The 26,600-nt window shown below is 39.2% G+C and overlaps 1 protein-coding gene across 17 annotated transcripts in view; it reads left to right on the top strand.

Moving 5' to 3' along the window:
- The window catches only part of Fam172a (family with sequence similarity 172 member A), a 483,175-nt gene that overhangs the window by 40,825 nt on the left and 415,750 nt on the right, over nt 1-26,600 (top strand). For 15 of the 17 annotated variants that reach the window (XM_052743685.1, XM_052743677.1, XM_052743684.1 and 12 more), the window contains 2 exons: nt 13,286-13,387; nt 15,252-15,352. In XM_052743685.1, the coding sequence (XP_052599645.1) occupies nt 13,318-13,387; nt 15,252-15,352 (171 nt within the window). In that variant the 5' untranslated portion in view covers nt 13,286-13,317. Of the gene's footprint in view, nt 1-1,142; nt 1,243-13,285; nt 13,388-15,251; nt 15,353-26,600 lie in introns of all 17 variants that reach the window. The other 2 variants (XM_052743686.1, XM_052743687.1) reach the window with 2 other exon arrangements.

The raw sequence follows: 26,600 nt of genomic DNA, 5'->3' as shown, positions 1-26,600 counted from the left end.
AAAGGCAAAAAAAGGAAGAAAAAAAAAGATTGTTTTCCTTTTTCCAGTTTTATAGGATTATGATTTGTCTATCATCTATTATCCATTTGTTCAACTTCTGTACTTCTGGAAATATGTTCTCTAGCCGGTCATCTTTGTTTACTTTTTTTCCAGTTTTATAGGATTATGATTTGTCTATCATCTATTATCCATTTGTTCGACGACTTCTGTACTTCTGGAAATATGTTCTCTAACCGATCCTCTGTTTATGTGAATCAATTTTTGGTTTACTCCTCCTCTACTCTTACTGCCAGAATGCCTACATTTTGTGGTGATGCTTCCTGGACATTAGTAAACATTACTGCTAATTTATTATCATTATTTATAATAACCTTGATTTAAATTCAGTGACTTTACCTGCTGCTATTCCCAGCCTTATTGATGAAGACTTTGATCAAGAAATTTTTGTCGCTGGGCCGTGGTGGCGCATGACTTTAATCCCAGCACTCGGGAGGCAGAGGCAGGCAGATCTCTGTGAGTTCAAGGCCAGCCTGGGCTACAGAGCGAGATCCAGGACAGGCTCCAAAGCTACACAGAGAAACCCTGTCTTGAAAAAACCAAAAAAAAAAAAACAAAAACAAAACAAAAAAAAAAAAGAAATTTTTTGTCTGCTGCTGTGGGATGTTCTGTATGGCAAATGTGTTGCTGATTAGTCAATAAATAAAACACTGATTGGCCATTGGCTAGGCAGGAAGTGTAGGCGGGACAAGGAGGAGAATAAAGCTGGGAAGTGGAAGGCTGAGTCAGAGAGACACTGCCAGCCGCCACGATGACCAACAGCATGTGAAGATGCCGGTAAGCCACAAGCCACGTGGCAAGGTATAGATTAATGGAAATGGATTAATTTAAGCTGTAAGAACAGTTAGCAAGAAGCCTGCCACGGCCATACAGTTTGTAACCAATATAAGTCTCTGTGTTTACTTGGTTGGGTCTGAGGGGCTGTGGGACTGGCAGGTGATAGAGATTTGTCCTGACTGTGGGCCAGGCAGGAAAACTTAAGCTACAGTCTGCTAGTAGTCTTTATTTATTTATAATACCTTTTTTACTTTTTAAAATTCTAATATAATTACATCATTTCCCCCTCTTTCCTTTTTTTCCCTCAGATTGCTTCCAAGCACACCTCCTGTGCATGGTTAAATTCATGGCCTCCTTTTTGTAGGGTCTGAGGAAATGCTGAAGGAAGACCCCAGACTCAAATAGTATGCAAGTACAAAGAGCATTTAATATTCCAGCATGCATGGGTTGACACCTGTACAAAATGGCCACGATCCTGAGATGAGCATCAGGCTCCTTTTAAACATAGCTAGGAGGAGTTTCAGGGTCAGTTAGGTCATCTTGAATATGATTGGTTAAACAAGCAGCAATTATATTAATATACTTTTAATTGGTTAAGGTTTAGTTTTATCATTTTTTGACACATCTGCACAAGCTTGGATGTGACTCAGAAGGGGCTGCTGGGTTCGTCCTTGAGACACTGTGTGGCTGACTTAGACCCTCTGTGTGTGTTCTCTCCCTCAACCCTGAATGTAAGGGTCTTGTAGATAGATGGTCCTTTGTTGGAAAAAACACCTGTTTGTTCTTAGAGAACTGGAACCTAAATTCAGTTGTGAAAGTGGGAAAGTTTAAGCCCTTCATTTTTCTATGTTTTACTCTCCCCCCCTCCCCCACATACACACCTAAATACCTAAATACAGCCTGTTCCATCTGTGTCATGTTTTCTGTGTGTATGTGATCCCAGGGCTGATCACTCCCAGTGATATATCTACTACACATTCTTGTACCGTCTTATCAGGGATCATTGCAGAAGTGGAGGCAGAAAGATTCTAAGAGCCACAGGAAGTTTGCTGTGAGATTGTGTCTCCTAGAAATGTCAGAGAGGCTGCATCTATGAGGATCTGCAAAATACCTGCTTAAACAAGACCCTGATGGGTGATGTTGTCTACAAGACCCCCCCAAAAAAGGACATCAAGGAGCATGCTGACTTGGAAGGAACAAAGCTCCTGGGGTTTCAACCTTAGATAAGAACTATGGGCCAGGAGTGGGAGAAATGGTGTTTTCCAGGGGAGTCCCCTGCCCCCAAGTTGGTTATCCAGTAAGTTTTTTAATGTGAGGCTGCATATTATGGATCCGAGTCAAGCAGATTTTGCTAGTTTGGATTTGAAGTGTTCTGCCAAGCCCATGTGTCAAAGACTTGGTTTCCAATTTTACATTATTGGAATATGGAAACATTAATAATAAGAGGCAGATCCTAGAGGAAGGTTTTAGTCATTGTGTGGTTTCCAGAAGGAGATTGTAAGACTCAGGTCTCCTCTTTTGCTTCCTGCCAACCGTGAAGAAAACAGCTTCTTTTGCTTTCTGCTTTTGCTTTGTATACTCTGCCCCCAGAGCACTGGGCCAACACTGTCACCTGAGACATTGAAACTGTGATCTAAAATAAGTTTTCTCCTTTAAGTCATTTCAGATATTTAGTGATAGTACAGGAAATCTAACTACTGTAGCATCTTGCCCTGTGTCTCTGTGATCTGACCTGTTAGCTGTTGGTGTTGTTCACGGATCTGTGTCTCTGTGATCTGACCTGTTAGCTGTTGGTGTTGTTCACGGATCTGTGTCTCTGTGATCTGACCTGTTAGCTGTTGGTTTTGTTCATGGATCTGTGTCTCTGTGATCTGACCTGTTAGCTGTTGGTTTTGTTCATGGATCTGTGTCTCTGTGATCTGACCTGTTAGCTGTTGGTGTTGTTCACAGATCTGTGTCTCTGTGATCTGACCTGCTAGCTGTTGGTATTCTTCATGGATAGAAAACTCTTATTTAGTCACCAGTCTGGAGTGGATAAGAAACATTCTGAAGTTGACCTAAAATCTGAAGCTCAGGCTTCAGGAATTGTACTGAGTGATTTTCAGATGTTAAGCCAGCCTTGCATTCCAGTGATGGGCTCTGTCTGGGCATGTCTCATTATCTTTTCACACACTGCAGAGATTGCTCTTAATTTTTTTTGATGATTTTTATAACTTTCTTCATAACTTTGGCATATGCTTTGATATGATAATATTGACTTCTTAAAATAGACTGGGAGGTGTTTTCTGTCTGTCCTTTGTGAAAATGGTATAGTTTCTTCTTTGTTTTTTTAACTGTCAGATGTTTTGGTCTTTTTTTTTTTTTAGTGGAGTGTTCTGAAGTTTTAATATATTTATTGAGTAGATATAGGACTATTTGTGATATTTTGAGTTGGTTTTGTCAGATTGGATTATTTAATAAGGAAATTTTCCATGTTTACTGCAGTTGTTGAATTTATTGACATAACATTTATAACTTAAGTCCCCTGGAGTACTAGTCTTTTTTTCCTTCTTCCTGATGCTCTGCTGAGTAGATTATCACTAGATTTATAAAGATGTGATCTGTTTTTTCAAGGCTTAGGTTTTAACTGAATTTTCTTTTTATTTATTTATTTATTTATTTCTCTATCTATCTATCTATCTATTTATTTATTTATTTATTTTTGTGTGTTCTGGGATTATTATTTCACGTTTCTTACTTACATTTAATTTTGTTTCACATTTCTTCAAATGCTTAAGTAATGTCTTAGTTACTTTTTTATTTACCATGAAGACACTGTAACCAAGACAACTTATAGAAGAAAGCATCTAATTTGGGAGTCATGGTTCCAGAGGGTTTGAGTGCATGACCACCATTGCAGGGAGTGGGCAGCGGGCAGCGGGCAGCGGGCAGCAGGCAGGTGCTGGAGCATGGGAGCTTAGAGCCTTATCTGAATTAGGAGGCAGAGAAGATTAACTGGGAATGGTGTTGGGTTTTGAAACCTCAAAGCCTAACCCCAGGTGACACACCTCCTCCAACAAGGCCACACCTTCTCCTTCTTCCCAGACAGTTCCAGCAATTGGGGATCAAATATTCAAACATGGTAATCTGTGAGGGCCATTCTCATTCAAACCATCACATTCCACTCCCTGGTCCCCATAGGCCTGTAGCAGTATTAAAATACAGAATGTATTTAGTCCAACTTTAAAAGTTCCCATAGTTCTTCACTCTTAATACAGTTTAAAAGTCTAAGTCTTTCCCAAGACTTAAGGTAGTCTCTTAATTGTAACCTCATGTAAAATCAAAAAGCAGATTACATACTTCTGGTATAGAATATAGATTACTGTTCCAAAAAGAGGAATAGTAACAGTGAGAAAATGCTGGACCAAAGCAAGACCCAAACCCAGCAGGCAGACTCCAACTCCTGTAACTTCATGTCTCATTTCAAGGGGCTTAGATGGCTTTGCCCTTCCAGCTTTGCTAACTTCTCTCTCTCGGGCTGGTTCCACACTCTGTATGAGGATTTCCCTGGCATATATCCTACAGCTTCAGTACCTTCAACATCCTGGGATCTTCAACATCATCCAAGCTCAATTTTGACAGCTTTACACCATGAGCTTTCAGAGCCTATGTACATGTAACATGAACTCCCCTGCCACAAGCCCGGCCTCAGCAGTTTTCCTTAACTGCAGGGGATTATTCCATAACTCGTTATTCTTGGATCCCTCATAACCCTAAAGCCACATGGTCAGCGTTGTGAAGTTTGGCTGCATGCCTGGCCCTTTCCTTGAATCACACTTGCATAAACTTTTCCTCGTAGATGCCTTTTCTCCTATTTGTTTTTATTTGGAGAACTGGATAAGCCAAAGGACACTTTATCCCACCACTTTCCATTATGATTGTAGTTGCTTTTGAGGAACAGAAAATCCCTCAGGCCTTTTCCTTTCATGAATTGCAGGGTTAGCTGGGTGGGTTCATTCCCTGAGGGCACCACTCCCTGCATTTCATTTAGCATCCTCCTCTCCTATGTCCCTCAGCACAGGCCTAGGCCCCAACATTAAACTTCCTGGAGCTCTTTCATTCTTTAAGCTTACATTTTATATTTCTTCTTGCCCTGCTTGCTCTTTTTCATTGTAAACCTGATAAAGGCAATTACTAATAACTATGCAACAGACTCCATATTAGGCTGTGTCTTAGTTAGGGTTACTGTTACTGTGAAGAGACACTATGACCACAGCAAAAGCATTTAATTGGGGTTAGCATAATCAGGTCTTTCACAGTTATAGCCCACTTCTTGACACCAACTTCTGTCTTAATTACCTACCTTTCTTTTTGAAAGCATTAAAATTTTTGAGATTATAATTTATTTACATTACTCCCTTCCAATTTTCCCCTCAAAACTCTGCCATATACTTCTCCTTGCTCTTCTTCAGATTCATGGCCTCCTTTTTCACTGTTATTATATGCATGTGTGTGTGTGTGTGTGTGTGTGTGTGTGTGTGTGTGTGTGTATTACTAAATATTACTTGTTCAGTTCATATAATATTACTTATATGTATGTTTTCAGTGCTTACCATTTGGTACTTAGTTACTTTTCTATTGTTGTGACAAAACATCATGACTGTTACGTCCAGATTGCGGGGACCCCCAAAAGACCACCATGGAGACAGAATCCCATATGTAAAAGCAAAGAGCCTTTATTTCAAGGTCTGAGCTTGGTCCCTGTGTCTGTCCAATGCAGCGGTGTGAGCAGAGAGCCCTGAGCCTAGGCAGGGTGGGGTTTTTATCAAAGCAGAGGTTGGGGTGAGGGGATTTCCAGGGTTCAGGACCCTGATTGGCTGACATTTGTCTAGGGGTATCTGTAAAACAAAAACAGGTGTGTGCTAGACGCAGGGACATCTGGCCACCTTATCTAATGGTTGGAATGTTTGGGATATTCCCCATCCCTGGGTGGATCCCTGGGTGGGGTCAGTTTATGGCTTTTCCTGGATCTGGGTGTTGCCTGCCAGTAAGCCTGTCACAGAAGCTGTGTCTGGGCCCCTAAGCATGTTATGGCAGCTGTGTGGTCAAGCTGTCTTGAGGCCCCTCCACAATGACCAGTGCAGCTTATAAAAGAAAAATTTTAATTTGGGACTCATTGTTCCATAGGGTTAAAAGCCATAACCATCATGATAGGGTGTATGGCAACAGGCAAGGATGACACTAGAGAAGTAGCCGAGAGCTTACATTTATCCACCAGTGAAGATGAGACAGAAAGAGCTACATTGACCTTTGAAACCTCCAAGTTCACTTCCAGTGACACACCTCTTCCAACAAGACCACACCTTCTAATCCTCCCCAAACAGTTCCACCAGTTGTGGACCAAGTGTTCAAACATGCAAACCTCAGGGGGCTTTCTCATTCAGCCACTGCAGGTGATTTATTCAAGACTTCTTACTTGGGAAGACATGGGCCTGACTTGCTGCACTCTGAATTCTTCAGCCTTAGGAAGCAATATGCATTCATAGAAATTTCACTCACAAGTTTGAATTTTGATCATTTTTCCAGCTAGCTGTAATATGTATTATGTTAATAGCTGTCATATGTTGTTTAGGCTTGTTTAAAGAGACTGGGAGTAAAGAAGGCTTTCTTGTCCCAGACTCTAACATTTCTATTTCAAGAGTGCTCCAAAACTTCCTGTCTCAGGGCAGGCTGATCCCTAACTCTGTAATAGGCAGAAAAGAAAACAGCACACTGCTAAAGGTGTTAAAAACATTGCTACCTTTAGAACAGCTAGAAGGTAAACCATTTCCTGTCCAGGTTGCTGTTGTTTATCTTGTACCATAAAAACATCTCAGTGGGAATGAGGAGCCAGAAACTCAGAAATAGAGAGACTTAAGCATAACTGGCTCTTCCCTGTGGCTTTCTGCTGGATGCTGTAAGTGTGATTTGATGATGTCTTGCTATCTAATGCTTTCTATATTGCTGCTTGGTGTTTGTTCTTTTAGTTTCACTTGCTACATGCTTAAGAAACTCACTCATTTGAAATCAAAGTATGGCGTCATAGACCACCATCCAAGTGGAAGACCAGCATATATGTGTGGTTCTAGGTGGCAGTACTGAGCTCAGCTCCCAGTCAGCCCTTGAACAACTGAACACCCAATGTTGTGTGGTAGACTGTGTTGCTGAGCTCAGCTCCCAGTCAGCCCTTGAACAACTGAACACCCAATGTTGTGTGGTAGACTGTGTTGCTGAGCTCTGATGATTGAAGGTTTGATACAGTCAGGGCATTTTCAACTTAGGATGTTTTCAACTTGTGGTCAGTTTGTTGAGATGGACTTCATTGTAGGTTAAAGGGTATCTATATGAGAATTTAATGCCATTTCCCTGTGAACACTGTGTTAAATTCCATAAATTCTAGACAGTGCTCTGCTTCGGAGATATAGCCCAGCCTCGTAAATCCCACAGATTCTGATATATTGTTTTCCATTTTCATTCAGATAGTACTTTGTAAAATTTGTGCAACTTACTTTTTAAACTCAGAAGTTGCTTTAAAAATGTCATTTATGCTTAATAATTGAATTGGGGCTTGTATTGGAGTTTTCTAGTAGAACAGAAATAGTAGAATAAATCTATATATCATCTATCTGTCTATTTGTCTACCTACCCATCCATCCATCCATCCATCCATCTACCCCCCACATCCACCCATCTTGCTATCTCTGTCTGTCTGTCTGTCTATCTTTTGGGTGTTTATGAGAATGACTTACTAGTCGTGGTCCAACTAGTCTAACAATGACTGTCTACCAACAGAAAATCCCAGAATCTAGTAGTTGTTCAGTCCACGAGGCTGGAGATCTCAGCTGGTCTTCAGTATACACAGGAATCCCAAAGAAGTAGGTTCTAATGCTAGTGAAGGAATGAACTTGCCAGTGAGAGCAAGGGCAAGCAGGCAAAGCAAAATCTTCCTTCTTCAATGTCCCTATTATAGGTGGCCATCAGAAGATGTGGCCCACATTAAAGGTGGATCTTCCTACCTCAAAAGATCTGGATTAAAGGTGGGTCTTCCCACTTCAAATGATTTAATTAAAAAAAAAAAAAACCCTTCACAGAGTTTTTAGTCAATTCTAGATGTAGTCCTCAGGGGTGGCTCATGGGATGGTCAATGAGTAGAGTTGCTTATACACAGGCCTATTTATCCGGATCCCACAAGGTGGCAGGAGAGAACTATTTGAGAGAGTTGTCCTCTGACCTCTGCACACTTGCCTCTGTTGGTGTACTCTCTCATGCTTCCCTACCTTCCAAGAGGTCCTCCTTTTTTCTTCTTCTCTCCCTTCCTACCTCCTTCCTGTCTCCCCCACTAAGTAAGTAAAAAAAAAAAAGTAACAGTTGCTTATTTATTGTTTGTTTGTTTGTTTGACTCAGGGTCTCACTGTGTAGCCCTGCTGGCTTGGATCTTATTATGTAAACCAGCTGCCCTTGAACTCACAAAGAGTTCCCCTGACTCTGCTTCTGTTGGGATTAAAGGAGTGCACTATCATGTCCAGCTCACAATTGGATATTTTTGCAAGAGATTTTCTTCATTGAATTTTAGATTATTGTTATTGTGGTTGAAGACTTGGTTTATATGATTTCAATCCTTTAAAATTCACTGGGCTTATTTTATAGCCTGGAATATCAGCTATTTTTGTGACTGTTTCCTGTGCCCTTTACAGAGGTATTGAATTGCCTAAAGCATGCCTATTCATTAGATCGTGGTTCAGGTCTTGTTTAGGCAGCCATACTATTGAGGTTTTGTGAATGAAGTTTTCCTGTCATTTCTGGGAGATATAATGTCATAGCAGTCTTTTTGGTCCTATGGCTCTTAGAATCTTTTTGCCCCTTTTCCTGGACATTCCCCGAGCCTTAGGTGCAGGAGCTGTGTTGTAGTTCTGTCCTTTATTGCTGGGCTCCACATGATCTGTTGATCTTTGCATTATGGCCTATTGTGGTGTTCTGTAAAGAGAAGCCTCTTTGATGATGGACGCGAGCTATACTTATCTGTGGGTGTAAGGTTTAGAATGCAGTTGGGTCTAGTAAGGTGGCGGTAGTAGGTTCACTTCTAAGATTTATGACCCCACTAGCCCCAGGTAGTTGACTGAGTTTCCAGTGACTGCTGAGAGAGGGTGAATTAGCATTTCCCAGAGATGAGCTCATTAATTGGCTATCCAGTACCAAGTGGTTAGCCATGAAATCCTGTGCACACAAGCCATACTAAGTGGCTCAGATGTATTTATATATTTATGTATTGATATATGTAACCACAATAAGAAAGAGACAGGGAGTGAGAGAGTGAGATGGAAAGGGTTAAAGGGAGGGGACATAGGAGAGGTTGGAGGGAAGATAGGGAAAGGTGCAAGTGATGTAATTATATTGTAATTTAGAATTTAGTCAAAATAAATAATGAATACTTGAAGCATAAAAAGATGTTAAATGGCTATTTAGTAGATTATGTAAAAGTGAATTAGGTCGAATTGATACTTTTAAGTCTTTTATGCCTTTATCTGTTTTCTGTGTTCTTACTCTATTCAGTAATATGAAAAGGCATTGGAACCTCCAGCTTTTACTGTGGACTTTTTTTTCTTTCTAGTTGTTTTAGTTTGTTTGTTTTTTTCTTTTCAGCATTTTCACTTGGTACAGATACATTTAAGATTGTTACACGCTGCTGAAGAATTTACCCTTCCTCATTATGACATACATGTCTCTAGTTCTCTTATGTGTTTGGATTTTTACCTCCTTGGAGTGTACCTTTTTAGTAGTAATATGGCAACTACAGATTAAATTTTGATTAGTGTTTATATGTGTTAGCGTTTCTAGTCCCTTGACTTTTAATTTTCTTTGTCTTTATGTGTCGCTATCATATATGTAACTCTTGCATTTTGTTGTGAAATTGCTTTTTATTTGGGGTGTTTAGGACATTTATTTATGTGTCTGTAACTGTATATTGTTTCCTTTTATTGTACTGGTGTACCATCTGTTCTCCATTCGGCTTATGCTTTTTTCCTGCTTTCACTTGACTTGCTCTTTTTTTTTTTTTTTTTTTAAAGAAGTTGACTTTTAGAGCAATTTTAGAGTTATAAAAATTGAGGAACAATTTAGTCAATGTTTTCCAGAGAAGAAAAAGGAATAGAATTTTATACCCACAGAGTTATGTATCACTTAAGACCAGGAAATGTGTTGTTAGGCAGTTCTATGGTTGTGTGAACATCAGAATGTATGTATATGGTATAGCCTACTCCATACTTATTGTTTATGGTATGGACTGGTACATATGGGGTCTATGTTTGAAGTGATATAGTGATGGCTCAATATGTATGTGTACATATATGTGCATATGTGTATGTACATTACATGGAGGGGAAGTGAGGAGAATGAGATGGGGAGGGAAAGAGAGATAGGGAGAGGGGAACAGAATGAGAGTGTAGGGCACCATGGTAACTTGAAATTCAGATAAAAGTTGATAATACAATCTTGAATCTGAACTCACAAGAAAGCCTTCAATTTATTGGATATAGTTCACTTACGTTATTGATCCCAAATTTATGGATTAAAAGGATACATCTAACCAGGCGGCTGTGGTGCATGCCTTTAATCCCAGCACTCGGGAGGCAGAGGTAGGCAGATCTCTGTGAGTTTAAGGCCAGCCAGGTCTATAAATCGAGTTCTAGGTCAGCCAGGGATGTTACACAGAGAAACCTTGTCATGAAAAATGAAAAAAACCCAAAAAGATACATCTAAAAATATCTTTATGGTAATGTTTAGAATAGTGTTTGATCAAACACCTGGCTCTCATAGATTGACACATAAAATTAGTTCTTATAAGCAGATAATAGAGTTGCCATGTCTAGCATCTCTCTGGCACACAATTTTCCCTATTATTAATGTCTGGCATTGCTTTTGCACACTTGTAGAATTTATGCATCAGTGGTCTACATTGTTAGAGTTCATGACATTACTGCAGTTTATTTTAATTTGTTTAATGTTGTTTTTGTTATTGTTATTTTTACTGACAGTGGATTCTAGGGCCTTTTGAATGCTAGGCCAGTTTGTGCCATTGTGCTGTATATATAGCTCAGAGTTTCCACAACTTTTATTGATTATTGTGCAGCCTGGGTTGGTCTTGAACTCCTGATCCTTCTGTCTCAAACTTCTGAGGCAGTGTGCTCAGATCCAAGGTATCATTAAATACTCTGTTGGTAAAATATTTTAGGGTGGGAGCAGAGAAGATCCAAGATAAGCATGGTATGCCTGGTAACAATAGGAAAGGAAGATGGTCTCTCATAACCCTTCAAAACTGAGAAGATGAAATCATGTCAAAGAGCATACTATTTAAGAAACCAAATAAATGTTGTAGTGTTGGATTGTTACTTAGAGTATATAGTGATATTAACAAATGCTGGGGTAGTTGTGAAAAGGGAGAATGTGAGGCCGATGTAAACACAGAAAACTGACCAGTGATGTGTGCCAGTGTAGAGGATGACCAGTGATGTGTGCCAGTGTAGAGGATGACCAGTGATGTGTGCCAGTGTAGAGGATGACCAGTGATGTGTGCCAGTGTAGAGGATGACCAGTGATGTGTGCCAGTGTAGAGGATGACCAGTGATGTGTGCCAGTGTAGAGGATGACCAGTGATGTGTGCCAGTGTAGAGGATGACCAGTGATGTGTGCCAGTGTAGAGGATGGCCAGTGATGTGTGCCAGTGTAGAGGATGGCCAGTGATGTGTGCCAGTGTAGAGGATGGCCAGTGATGTGTGCCAGTGTAGAGGATGACCAGTGATGTGTGCCAGTGTAGAGGATGACCAGTGATGTGTGCCAGTGTAGAGGATGACCAGTGATGTGTGCCAGTGTAGAGGATGACCAGTGATGTGTGCCAGTGTAGAGGATGACCAGTGATATGTGCCAGTGTAGAGGATGACCAGTGATGTGTGCCAGTGTTCCTTACTTCAGGAGATAGAACATGTCTCCTTTGCTTTCACCTAAAAGTTGGTGGGACTCAGTCACTTCTAGAGACGGGCCATGTGAAGGAAAAACTGACAGTGTAATGGAGAAGTCTGCCAAACAGCACTCATCTGTGGGAGCCCGTTCTTGGGTTCCTTGTGGCTTTACCCAGCAGGTCCACATAGAGGATGATTAGGACCACGGGCCTGAGTGCAGGTGTCTGAGATGGTCTGTACTTGGCTGTGCTGGGGGAGGAGGTCTTTTGCTCCACCTCTTGGCGTCTCTATAAAAACCCTGGGGCAGAGACAGTCGGGGCCCGTTGGAATAGGTTCCAGGCCCTCTCGAGGCTATCCTTTATTTTCTGTCTGTTTATCTCCGTGATATTCTCCGCAATAAATCCTTCTATCTGATATTTCCTGCTGCTCGCACTCAAGAAAACTCTGGGGAACTGTGGGGGTGGTTGGGTAAACGCCCCACACTCATCCAGCTGATGAAGACTCATATCATCAGTGATGTTTTATACATGTCATATTCTCCTTGACATGTGGTAGTGACTGTAGTCATCTCTGACAAAATACTTAGTTTTAGTGCAGTGTTCTGGGTGGACAGACGAACTGTGGTGATGTAACATGTTGTCATTAGGGGAAATTGGGCTAAGGGGACACAGACACTCTGTACCATCTTTCAGATTTTCCATCAATAGAAAATGATTCCAGACACAAAGTTTGAATATTTGGCTTATTTTAGAAAGCAGCTTTTGGGCCTTTTTTGTTGTTGGTTTTGTTTGATTTGAGACCAATGTTTCCTTGAGTAGTCTTAGCTGGCCTAGAACTCACTATACAGACCAGGCTTGCCTCAGACTCCCTAGTACCTTCCTAGTGCAGGGATTAGAGGCATGCCCCACCACACCTGCCTGGTCACCTTTCTTGATTTGTGAAATTCAGTATTGAAAAGAATAGAAACAATTTTAGTATCAACCATGCATTTCTAGTCAACATGCCTCATTTTAATATTTCTCATAAAATGGATTAATATATAACGATATCAGTTTTGCATTTACAATGAGTTCTTTTATTTGCAAACCATAGCTCATTTATATGTAAAATTTAGTGGCCATTTAAATGTCACATTCATTATGAAACTTGGAAACTATAGACTAAGGTTAATGAGGTAAAAAACAAATAGCTGTTTTGAAGGGGGAAAAGTTAATCATTTAGTAGATTATTTTGAGAGTCCACGTTGTGATTTCTTGAGGGATTATAATTTGGAAAGTACTTGTTTTGATACTGTGTTAGATCAAAATATAGCATTTTTGGAACTTAAATTTTAATAGCATTATCAGTTAAAATAACATAAAACTAATCTAGTAGAATAAAGGAGTAATTTAAAGCAATTTAAAATGCAGTCTTCAGTTGTATTCTCTATGAACGATGAATCTAAGTAAGTTTCATATAAGTTTCTATCACTTCTTTTCTAGATTTGCTGTCTAGGATCGATTTGGATGAACTCATGAAAAAGGACGAACCACCTCTTGATTTTCCTGATACACTGGAAGGCTTTGAATATGCTTTTAATGAAAGTAAGTGCTATATATTATACATACATATGTGCATATGTATAATTTACTTCACAGTGTTTATAGAATCACAGGAAGCATATTAGTTACTCTTGAATATCTAACTAGAATATTGCAGGATTTTTGGGAGATTATGACTTATCTTTGCATAGTAAAATCCTTCACTCCAGTGAAAGAATCAGGGAACAGTTTTCTCTAGTTGTCAAGTCACATAAATTTGACTTAGTTTATACATTTCAGCTTTGAGCATTCTCCTCTGATATCTAACTGAAAACTCCTAATTGAATTACATAGAAAGGTACATTCTTTACCCAGCTGTTTGAAATGAGATGACTGGCAGTTGTTATATGGGGCAGTATTTTAAAGTAGAGTACCCAGGATTCCATTATTCTTCAGGGAAATATTTGTTTAAAATCTTTTTAAGTTTGGGATAAAATAACCTTTATACCTGAGCTGTTGGAAAAGGCATCATACACCCACCATACACTATTATCTTTGAAGGCTTTTGCTGTTGTGGGCAGGTAGCATGAAGTTGTCGTTTCCATCTGTTGCGTTATAGCTCTAAATTGGTGATCGCTCATCACTGTTCTTGCCAGACCCCTTTATAGTGTCCCCCCTTGCACTCATAGATATAAGGTGCTTCTTCTGCCCATGTGTTCTTTTCTTGAGTGCTCAGTGAGTTTAAAGAGAAGACAATAGAAACTTTGATCACTTTCAGATATTATTTTTTATAAAAATTGCTTTATGACAAAACATGTATAAATAGTAATATTTTGCCTGTTGGGGGGAAGGATTAAAGCAATTGGCCTGTGGGCTGTTTGTCTTCTGATTATCAGAATGTTTCTGTCGAAAGCAAGGGGGATGATGATCTGTCTTTTTTCATTGTAAATAGACTGAATTAAACCTTTTAGTAAATAAAGACCAATGTTTTCCACGAGGAGTTTTTTATGGACTACTATGATCTAGATGTTTGATTGAGCATTGCTCATGGTAAACAAACCTATTTTTTGATATATGAGGCACATTTCAATGAAGAAACACAGCACTTTAATTCTTTGGCACAGAGAATGGGAATATTATGACCAAATACTTACTGGTGTGTGAGGAGCACTGTATGCCTTATTTGAACCTTACTTGCCCTGGGTTAGGTAATCCAATCCAGTAAGAGAGAAATGTGGGTAGAGGGATAGCCTGGACATCCTGGGCTCTCCTTGCTTTACCTGTTGTAGCTTGAATGCAGGTCCTGGTGCTGTTAATAAAGTTTATTAATCTTCTTCAGGGAAGCCCTGTGATTTGAGTGAGTCTGATTGGATAGTTTCAGCTGGTGTTAGCTTTCCTTCTCCTCTTCAGTCTCCATTAATAGCTTATCTTCAGGCCTAGTAGAAAAGTGTTACTCAGAGTTCTAAACCCCATACTCTAGGTAACTCCACAGTGCATTCTTATGTTCCCACATCATTCTAGACCTCATTGTCCATATATATCACAGATGGCAGCTTTACATGCTGACTTTCTTTGATTCTTGTCTAATTTTCTGAAAAGTTGTTTAGATTTTCAACATTTGTACTTAGGTGGCCTCTAAACTTCTTCAAGCCTGGACCATGCTTATGGCATTGTCTGGTAGCAGTTCTTATCCATAGTGGCCTTAAAGTAGTGTCAGTTTACTTGAAAATATTGAGATGAAGATGAAGACTAAGGACCATTCTTTTATATTGTTAATAGGTTTATGTCATATTGGCATTTGAAGACAAAAATTTAGGGAGAAAGCAAGTATTTAAGATAGTTATTTTTATCAGACATTATTTATTATAAGTTCCATATTATTTAAAATATATTCTAAGTCATTGGAATATTGCTTGTTGTCTTTTAGAGGGGCAGTTAAGACACATAAAAACTGGGGAACCCTTTGTTTTTAACTACCGAGAAGACCTACACAGGTGGAACCAGAAAAGATACGAAGCTCTGGGCGAGGTAGGTCAAGAATATCGCTGTTTTGCATTTTCCAATTTGAAGGTTGAGGTAAGCCATAGATATTGTTTTAGTGCATTTTCCAATTTGAAGTACCTGGAGTAATGGTTTGGAAGGTTCAGCAGTTCACATACTCTTTTTTATAAAAAATGACTTTTAAAATGCTTTTTGTTCTTTGTATTTGGTAATTTCAGTCATTTACTAGAAGCACATTCTTAATTTGAAAGCTTCTGCTTATACTGAATGTCCTTCATATGACTTTGGTATTTTCCAATAAGTCATCTACATGGAAAAACAAATTCACGCCAAATTTTACCCTCTTTGGGTAATATTTTTTAAAAGGTTGAATATTCTACTATACCAGGAAAATGAGGTTTGCCTTTAAGTCTTTGTGTGATGATCACTATTAGGATGGTGAGATTGACTCACCCTTCTTTCCCTTTGGCTTGATAGCATAGTCGGCCTTCTAAAGTTGGGCATCTTACATGGTCTCACCAGAAGAAAAGTGCCATTTGTCATTTTGGTGAATGTTTATCAGCTGAATATTTCACTTATTCAATATCATATATTTTTAGTAAAACATAGATAGATACATTTGTTTAATATGTTACCTAGACACCTACTTTTTTTCCTAAGGAAAAGCAGGAATTTCTTTATTTACATTGGCCTTTTAATAAAGTAGTGAAAAATACATTCTTTGGTTTAAGAATAACATGGAGGACATTGTGTAGCAAGAAGAAATCAAATACGGTGAAACATTTTTTCTTTTTTTTTTTTAATATATTTTATTTTATTTTTATGTGCATTTGTGTTTTGCCATGGGTGTGGGGATCCCCTGAAACTGGAGTTATAGACAGGTAGGAGCTGCCATGTGGGTGCTGGGAATTGAACTCGGGTCCTCTGGAAGAGGAGTCAGCGCTCTCAACCCCCGAGCCATCTCTCCAGCCCGAAACATTTTTTCTTATTTCTCTTGCATTTCTCCATGTTTGAGCAAAAGTTTTGACTTTCTGTTCTACAGTCTCTTTACAGGGACATTGTATTATGTTCTCACAGGCTTTAAGGGTGGAGAGGATTGTACTCCCTTCCAAGACACTCAGCAGATTTGTGTCTACTCAAGATAATAAAGAGTTTCCCCCTCTTTACACTGGTAGCCAAGGTGGCGGGCTTACTTGTGGACTTCCATGAGACCAGATTGGCTAAGCTTGCCTTTCCTTAGCATTTCCCTGTGTTCAGTGTTCACCTGTGCCAGTCCATCATGAATCTCAGGGATCTGAGAGGGAAGAGGAGTGGATGACTATCTGAAGCTCCTGTTGCCTGTTTTCTGACCCAGTAGTCTGGTTCTTATGGCAGCAGCGTGAAGACTGTACAGGCTAACGTGCTTTTTGGAGACAAGGTAATTTCAGGGTTAAACCTTTGTCACATCCACCTTTTTTTTTTTTTTTTTTTTTGAGGTAATATAATTGCATCATTTTCCTATTTCCATTTTTCCATTCAAATCCTCCTATGTATCTTCTCTTGCTCTTTTTCAAATTTATGGCCTTTTTTTCTTTAATTGTTGTTGCATATATTCTTGAACATTCTTTAATAGTTGTAATTTAAATGTATTCAGAGACCAGAATAATTTCTGCTCACATTAAAGTGCTTGCCTGTTTCCACTTGAATTATATACTGCAAACTGATGGTGTTTTCCTTATAAAATAACCATACAATAATAGTCTTAGACAAGTGCTCTGTGTGTGTGTGTGTGTGTTTAAATGGCACTGACGTTTTATTCCTTTCTATAATCCATGTTCAGCAGCTCCTTTACACATGTTGTTATTCTACAAACATAACCTTATGGGATGTTTTTTCTTTTCTTTTCTTCTTTTGTGTGTGTGTGTGTATTCTTCTGAGACAATGAAGATCTTACTGTATAGTTCTGGCTGACCTCAAACTCACAGTGTAGTCCAGGCTGGCCTTGAAGTTGGAATCTTCTTCCTCAGCCTCAGCCTCTCTAGTACTTGCATAACAAGTGTGTCTTACCATATTTGGCATATGCCTGTATTTTTTTTCTTAACCTTCTGCTTCCTATTGCTTAAAACTGTATCCTTCATCATCCATGTCAAAATCAACGTAATTCAACATAATGGGCTGGTGGAGAGGTGGACTAGCAGGTTGAGGCTTATTGCTGAGCCTGATTATCTGAGTTTGATTCTCAGAACTGACTTCTTCAAGTTGTCTTTTGATCTCCACACACTCTTGTGGCACCCTCAGTCCCCCCCCCCACTAAGTAAACAAACAAATAATAAATAAATAGAAATAAGACAAAATTCCACTAGTATAGCTTCTTTTCTCCTAAGTGGTCACAAAACTCACAGCATTTCATTTTTAATGCATTTCTTTAAGATTTTTTTAAAAATTAAAATATAATTACATCATTTTCTCCCTTCTCTTCCCCCTCTTCACCTTTTCCCCATGTATTCCGCCTTGCTCTCTGTCAAATTCATGGCCTCTGTTTCTTTAGTTGTTGTTACATTTATATACATATATATCCCCAAATATGTGAATACAGGCTAACTTGTAACATTTTGTATATCACTATTTGCTTAAGTCAGTGTTTTGTCGATCAACAAATCCATGGGAATCACATACCAATCCATTTTCTTTCCTAGTATGTTGATTGAAAGCAGATATAACTTGTTCACACAGAATTTAGTATAACAGGAAACCTGGAATGGACAAGGGAAAGTTTTCTCATTACAGGGTTTATTTAGACTACCTTGCCTTTGGTTTCATGTTTGGGATACTTGTTTCATTGATGATTTGCTATAGAAGATTTCTAACTGAATTCCATTTCCTGTATTTAAGTAATGAATTGTTTAAGGTCTAGTTATATATGGATAGTGACACAGTTGTTACTGTCACTATATGAATCAGCGTGTTTGGAGTAATTGTATAATCCATTGTGTCTGCAGACCCACTTCTCACTAATTAATTCCATTTCTGCGTCAGGCCTTCGGATTCAATGTAACCAGCAGCTTGTTCTTCAGTCACACCTTGTCCTTGAGTCTTAAGTTGTTTGGAGAAGTCCTTCCTCCCTTACCACAGACCCAGTTCTGATGGTTTCTTGGGCTGCCTTCTCACCCTGCTGTTGGAGCCTCTCTTCCCTTTCATGCTATTTTACCCTACCCTTCCTTCCCTCCTCTCCTGTTTCATATAAAAGTAACCTAAGGAAACTTTAAGGTCATTGCTGTTGAGCACAATTTAAATAACGACAAGAAAGCCATCAAGATAGTTCTGCTGGTGACAGGACTCCAGTAGACCCCTGGTGGGGGAGAGAACTGACCCTTACAAGTCCTTCCTCCTATAGTACTTACCACTCATCACTTCTTTTATTTTGTTTATTATTTATTTTTAAGATTTATTGTTTTAATTATATGTGTGTGGGTGTTTTGCCTATATGGGTGTATGTGAGCTATGTGGGTGTAGTGCCTGCAGAGGCCATAAGAGGACTTTGGATTGTTTTGAACTGGAGTTCCAGGCAGTTGTGAGTGCTGGGAACGGAACCTGGGTCCTCCAAAGGGCAGCAAATGCTATTAACCACCGAGCCATCTCTTCGGGCCCCTATGTATATTTTTTGTGTATTTTAAGCATTTTATGCAAATTGTGTTTTCATGATATTTGATGAATAATAAATTAGTATTATGCAAATGTATATAAATTGTGGTCTATGGATTTTGTGAAATTCTAATGTTAGGAATTTAAAGAAAATGATTATATTTCTTATTAGAAGAAAGGAAGTTAAATGTTTTTTTACCATTCCTGTAGCTAAAATTTAAAAATAGTATTTGTTTCTGTTCCTATTAAATATCTATAAATTCCAAACTATCTGTTGCTTAAGCTTATTTGGAAAGTAAAGTTTACCATAACCTTCATGGTCAGGCACCAGACTTTTATCATGATAATTTCGAAAGTTCAAGTCATTGTGTAACTGTCCAGGTTCCAGTAACGCTTTCTCTGGGAGTCCTAGGAACAGTAAGTATCTTCTGTGGAGTGAAATCTCCAGCTACAGGAAGAGCCTTGCACAGAGCAGCCTGGGCAGAGCTGGGCAGCAGCGCCTGGCCACTCTCTTTTCTTGGCAGTGGCAATGGGAAGGGTTTAGATAGACTAGACACTCACTGTTGCTTTCATATGTAGCTCTGATAAAATTCCAACAATCTAAAGGAAAAGAAAACCCTTGTGTTTTTGACTGTTTCCTTATTGAATACTGAGTTTTGTCTTTAGCTGAGAGCTACTATGTGTTTTAGTTTATGTCTATTTCTCTCTTAAGAAGACCATCACAAGCCATTCATCATAAACTGTTTTTAAGACCTGTTCCTGAAATGGTCTATCATTTCTATATAAATTAAACTTATTGTATATGTAAACTGAGATGTCAGTTCATTTTCTGAATATAGTGTCATAATACAAAAAAGAATGCTTTATATTTGCAGTTACATTTTTGTAGTCAAACAAATGCTTGTGCTAATATGTATAGATTTTTGTGCTACCCACATATGGCTTGAAAAATACATAGCATTTAATGAGTTTTGGTAGTTTAAATTTAGAAGGAGGCCATCAGCTTACATAGGAAGAAGTCTAGTTGGGAAGGATTATGTATAAAACTAAAGTCCCTAGTGTGTGAATATTGGAATTGAATGTTAAGCAATAACATTTTTGTGAGACTCAGTCAAAATGGAAAGGCTCTCATGCTAAGTAGTAAACAGGATGGCAGAGGCTGTTTGTAACCTGGGAGATTTCCCCAAACTTCTCTTCTGTGTCAGTACTGAGTCACTGTTAAATATGGAAATTATTAACCAATAGAATTAGAAAGGGAGATTTAGTTTTCTTGCCTATTTTAGGCCTTTGCATTTTCTATAATATGTATCTTTATAGCTTCTGTAAGAATCAATAAATTGTCAGTGTTCATAATAAGAAAACACCAACAATTAGGTAATCTTACAAGTTTGGCTTTTTATTGAGAGTACAATACCAGCAGATGCAACTAAGATCATAAATCCCTCCCTACCCCAACCTAAGCTGGTAAAATCTTTTGCAAAATAGTGGAAAATAATTGAAAAAAATTACACTAAAATAGAATTTATTAAAGACTGTAGGGCACTTAGATCTTACAGGTTTTTTGATGGCTATGTTGAGGTGTACATAATGAACAGCTTAAAGTCAGGAACAATGCAAATTATTATTTTAATACTAAAATATTTGAATGCAATCCATATAAGTCTATAAATTCCATAATATGAATATCATTTGGGCTTTCATTGGCTACCAGGAGACCTGGGTTCTTGTTCTAGCTCCATCAGACCTGTGTTGCTGTACAGAGTCATATTTGCCCGCATATGACATGGGCATAAGTATTTTTTGTACTGCTCTGAGGAATCAGTAAGTAGGCCCTTGTGATATCGGTTTATATTCTTTTAGTTTGTCACTTTTTGGAACATGGAAGAAAAATAGAAATTATTACTTTAAGGGTATTTTGTAGTTACCTTGGTTACTGATAAAGTAGTTTAATTCCATGCCTTTCTTTGTCCATTGTCTCCAAGGTTATCTTTCCACAGTGGAAATAATCTTAGGCCCTGAAGCGGTGAACAATCTTCTTTGACTTCACCTCACTCTGGCATACGTTTGTACAGGAAATGCTGTATCTAGACTGACGTTAGTAATTAGACATTTTAGAATGGAAAAATCTACTCTGGATTAATTTTCTGTTTCTTAAAAGCAGTCCGCCATTGACATAAGAACAGATATGTAGAGCAGTTAAACAGGCTGCCAAGTCCATAAATGGAGGGAAGCACAGCTCCATTTGGAGACATCATGTCTGTCAGCTGCAGTTGTAAGACACTAGAGGAAAATGACATTCTGCTTCAGTAGATAGTCATCTATAGAATATATAATCTGACTCTTTATTACAGCATACACCAGAATGAATTTCATGTAAATTAAGAACTTAGACAAAATGTGCTAGGTCCATAGTATTGATGATTGTCTTGAAACAGCACCCTAGAAATTATGTCACTTAAAATATTCTTTTTTTTTTTTTTCTTTAAATGCCGAATGCCATTTATTGAAGGAGGGAGGAGGTCTTAAATACAGGCTTACAGCACAATGGGAGAACCCCGGAGGGCAGAAGTTTGCTACTGATGTTTTTCAATCTTGCATCTAAGCTGTTAACACCTATTATGCAGGATACACAGACAAGGAACTTTCCTTAAGCATTCAGGAGGGTGGAACCCGGCAGAGAATTAGCATAGGGGGGATATCAAGGTCAAGGTCAGCAAGCAAGGCAACAGTTATCCAAAACGGGGGCCAGGACCCTACAGGTCCCCCTTTTACTAAAAAATGAGCTTCTGACTTAGGTTGCATGGGACGTCAGCAGGTCACTTTATCCGCACTCTGTCTTAGGTTGGTGAGCACCCTCCAGGCATTACCCGTCTCTGAATACTCATTGTCATACAGGCTCAATTGTGTGTGAGCTTCAGAGTTAACTGCTGCCAAAGATCTCAAAGTTGCGCTGGGCTTGCAATCTGTGTGTTCGACACAGAAAAGACCAACAGAAGTCCTAACCCACCCATAGCCAGTAGGCTAAAGGCAACTGAGCCATTCCCTTCCTTAACGAGCCTTACTGCAAATTGGAGTCCTTGTAAGATGGTATCCCAAAAGCAAATGGAACTTGAGTTTATAAATTTATAATTTTCAAAGCCAATCAAAATGTATATAACTATTGAATTAAATTTATCATGCCCAATAGAATGAAAGATTAACTAACTGTGGTAGCTACTTTTGCTGTTAGGGTCTCCACTGTGCTAGCTGTAGTAACTAATTATGAAATGGTACCCTCAGAAACAGTAGCAGCGGTGGCCGCCACTGCTATAACAGCAAAAATGGCAGCAGCAACAATGGCAGCAGTGATGTCAAATTCTCTTCTGGAGCATGTGGGCATCCACTGGCATGGATACAACTCCAGGAACATGAACCACCAAGGCCCATTTTTCTTGATTCCAGCATGACTTAAGCTGGCAACTCTGCAAAAGAACAACTAAGAACCATAAAGAAAAAACAGGCAGCTCCCAAGGAACAGAACTAATGGTCTCAGAATGGCTACATTCAGGCTCATAAATTTTAAGGTATCTTCAAAGGGGACTAAATGAATTTCAGGAGGCCAATAAATGTTGCACAGAGCCACTCCTGAAAAGTAGGTACTACACCAGCTTGAAGAGGATTGTGAAAACGAAAAGGCTTAGCTGGCATGCTACTGTTAGCAAATGGAGGTCAGTGATCTTCAGGGTTATCCTTAATCTCCAAGGTGTCTGGGTGACACGTTCTCAAACATACTTGAAAAAGCAGTTACCATACATTACCTTCTGGAGAATCCAACCGCATAGCTACAGTTCCTAGGCTTATGTTAATGCTTGTCAAAGCTGGCCATGTTGGGCTCTGAATCCCCATTGGCATCAGAAGGGGAGAGTTTTTCACGAAGGCCCAATAGGTCTCTGCCATGTTGGGCTTCAGCAGCAGCCACAGGGCACACACAGCACTCAGGAATCCAAAGAGGAACCTCATTGTTCTGAGGAAAGACATAAACAGAACCCCGGGCCCTCACCAACACCGGATCGGGTCTCTTCCAAGTGCCAGTAGAAAGATCCTTCCATCGCTCTAGAGGGTGATTTACAACAGGAGCCCTCCAGTGCTTATCTGCAGCGGATACTCCAGCAGAATCCACCGATAAAAAATTAAAATATTCTTTACTTCCCCGGACTGAGCATCTTTGGGAGAGAAATCCTAAACCCATGTGACCTGGATGAATGAAGAGCAACTGAATCAAATTCCTTAAATAAAAATTTATTGTTTACAAAAAAACCCCTTTACTTTAAAACAGCAGCTTTCAACCAGTGGGCTATGACCCCTTGGGGGTGAATGACCCTTTCATAGGAGTCACATATCAGATATCCTACATATCAGGTATTTGCTTTGTGATTTATAACAGCCAAATTACTGTTACAAAGTAGCAATGAAAATAATTGTATGGTTGAGGGTCACCACAACATGAGGAACTGTATTAAAGTGTCACAGCATTAGGAAGGTTGAGAACCACTGCTTTAAAGCAATCTGAGTTTTTAAGAGAAATGTCTAATTCTAGCTTGAAGCAAGAATTGAGTGGTCAGCTTAGAATATTTTGTTAATTAGATTGTAAGAAACCTTCAAGACTGCTAGTCTTTTAAAGCTTCAGAATAAGATAAACTAAAAACTAACAATAAAATAGCCAACATAGCAAAAAAAAAAAAAAAAACCCAAAAAACAAAAAAACAATTAGCCCCAAAGCCCACTCCCCCACACCTCCTAAACTCACCAATGGATAAAAGTCATGAATAAGTAGTTCGTAAAGAAAGAAATTCGAATCATGTGAAGTTTTGTTTAACTTCACTTACAGTGTTAATGAGGCTGTACAGAATCAGGGTCTTTCACATATTGTTGGCGGGAGTGTAGACAATTACTCTAAGTCCCATTAGAGTATTACTTGCTAATATCTTAACAGAATTATCACACAGTCATTTTTCCTTTGGTATGAGAACAAGGAAAAGAACTAGATTTACTGTGCAAGCATGACAAGGACTCAGTACTCTATTGCTGGAACTGAGCTCCAGGGGCTTCTGTGCAAGGACCAGAGAGGCCTCTAGGAACTAAGGGTGGTCCCCCAACAGATAGCAAGCAAGAACTATTTCTCAGTCTTACCATTGTAGTACATGGGTTTTACCAGTCTGTTGGAAGTAGACATTTTCTACAGTCCCCAGTTAAGAGTACAGCTGATAGACACTTTGATTCTGAAACCTGTAGTAGAGAAATGAATAGAACCCACCAAGGCTTCTGTTGTAATTGTGTGTGTGTGTGTGTGTGTGTACATGTGCTTGTAGGCACATGTGAGCGTGCTTGTGGAGGCTAGAGGTCAACGATGGATTTCATTCACAATTGCCCCCCAACTTAATTTTGAGACAGGGTCTTCCTTTGAACTTGGACCTGATTGATTCAGTTAGAATGGCAGGGCAGTGATCTCCAGGGCTCCACTTGGCTCTGCCTCCCTAGCCCTGCAATTACAGAGATGCCCAGGGTTTGTTATAAATTTTGAGATACTAAATTGTGTTGTTTAATTTGTAAACCAGTAATAGAGCAGCAATATTATATAATGTCTCAACGAAATAATTGATTCAGATAAGGGTCATCAATTATTGTTAATTCCTTTAGAGGAAAGGATGTGGGAGAATGTGTATAACAGTAAGTAAAGCATCACTTTATAGATTTCTTGCAATTATAAGAGTGAAAAATATAGCTTTAAAGTAGAGCTCTAGCTGTCAGTTCTCCTTAAGAAAACAGTTAGGAAGCACTAGTATATGAATATAAACAAGAATACTTACAAATGCCGGGAGGCTCTTGTCTCAAAAACTAATACCATGAAGTTTTAAAGCAGGTACTCTGTAGGGGCATTTGGGGAAGACTGTTAATTTTCTTTAGTGAGATGAAGACATTATGATAATGTAGGCGAATGTTCTTATTCTTAGGAGATACACATAAACTATTTAGGGAGAGAGTCATGATGCATGAAGGTTATTTTTAAGTGCTTCTTTAAAAAGAGGGAAAAATACAAAAATAAAAAGAAGCCTAGCTGTATTTGAAACAGTTATCCCAGCACTTGGAAGGTTGAGGCCACAGGCTTGTTACTTCAAGGCCAGAGACTCTGTCTAAAAAAAATAAAACAATGAATTTAAAAAAGCTTACGTGGTAAAATGTTAACAGTTTTTTAATAGAGTACAGAATGATAAGTATAAAGTTGTTTATTCTACTACTTTTTGCTTTTTCTGCATATCTGAAAGTTTCAAAATTAAATATTAAGGGAAAGGATTAAGATATGGAAATGGGAAGAAGGTTCTGGTTTTGTGAGTGAGACTAGCTCATTGGCATTGATAGCTTTTACTTACTTCTTGCATAATACTGTTTTCTGTTGTGCTCTTCCAGTACTAGGATTTGGAATTTAGTAATCCTTTGGCATGCTGAATCCCCAGCATTTTATGTGGTTGTATTTGCATAAAACTTGTATGATCTTCCTGTCTACCTTAAATCATCTCTTGATTTCTTTTAACATTAATGCAATATAAATGCTGTGTAAGAGTTGTATGATGTAGTTTAGGGAATGATGACAGTCTAAATGTTCAGTCCAGGTACAATGAAGAAACATTTGGAGGCTGGTAAACCAAGTTTGTAAGTGCAGAGCACAGTTTTCTCTGGGGTGAGAGCCTCGCCCTAGCCATTGATCTTTAAAGACTGTGCTTAGGCTGGGGTAGTGGCTCCGTGGGCCAGAGCACTTTCTGTTCTCACAGAGGATCCACGTGTGGTTTCTCAGTATCAGTATTATTTGGCTCCCAACTGCCTGTAATCCACCTCCAGGAACCCAGAGCTTTTTCCTGGCCTCCACTGTCACTTGCATGTCACTTCCAGTGTCCATGCATATACACGTGCACACAGATTAACCCAAATCTTAAAAGGATGATTTCTTTTATTTCTGTTGTGCTGGGAGTCAAAGGCGGACCCTTACAGATGCTTGGCCACTCAACCACTCAGTCACATCCCCTCCCTAGTTTATTCTATTTCTGGAGAGATCCTTTTTCTTTTTTCCTTTTGTGTTGGCTAGCTTTATGTCAGCTTGATACACGCTAGAGTCATCTGAGAGGAGGGAACCTCCATTGAGAAGATGCTTCCGTAAGATCCATAAGGCAGACCTATAGGACATTTTCTTAGTGGTGTGGGAGGGCTCAGCCCATTTCGGATGGTGCCATCCCTGGGCTGGTAGTCTTGGGTGCTAATGAGAGCAGGTTGTGTAAACCATGAAGAGCAAGCCAGTAAGCAGCACTCCTCAGAGACCTCTGCATCAGCTCCTGCTTCCAGGTTTCTGCGCTGCTTGAGTTCCTGTCCTAACTGCTTTCACCCTTCCTTCCCTATGTTGCTTTGGTCTGGGTACTTCATCACCATAATAGAAGCCCTGTCTGGAATACCTGGGGCGTAGGGGTGTGGCTGCTGGTTGATTGTATTTAGGATTTTGGAGGGAATAGCATAGCTAGGTAGGTGTTGTGATAGATACCCACTATGTATTTCCCATGCTTTCTGTATCTTCTTGTATCAGCCAAGAATACAAGGCTTTTTAGCTAAGCACTATAGCTCATGCTTCTAA

The sequence above is a fragment of the Peromyscus californicus genome, unplaced genomic scaffold (genome assembly GCF_007827085.1).
Source record: "Peromyscus californicus insignis strain IS unplaced genomic scaffold, ASM782708v3 Scaffold_18__1_contigs__length_77618521, whole genome shotgun sequence".
In the NCBI taxonomy this organism is placed as follows: Eukaryota; Metazoa; Chordata; class Mammalia; order Rodentia; family Cricetidae; genus Peromyscus; species Peromyscus californicus.
Note: the sequence above shows the minus strand (reverse complement) of the source record. Positions and strands in the feature narration are given on the sequence as shown.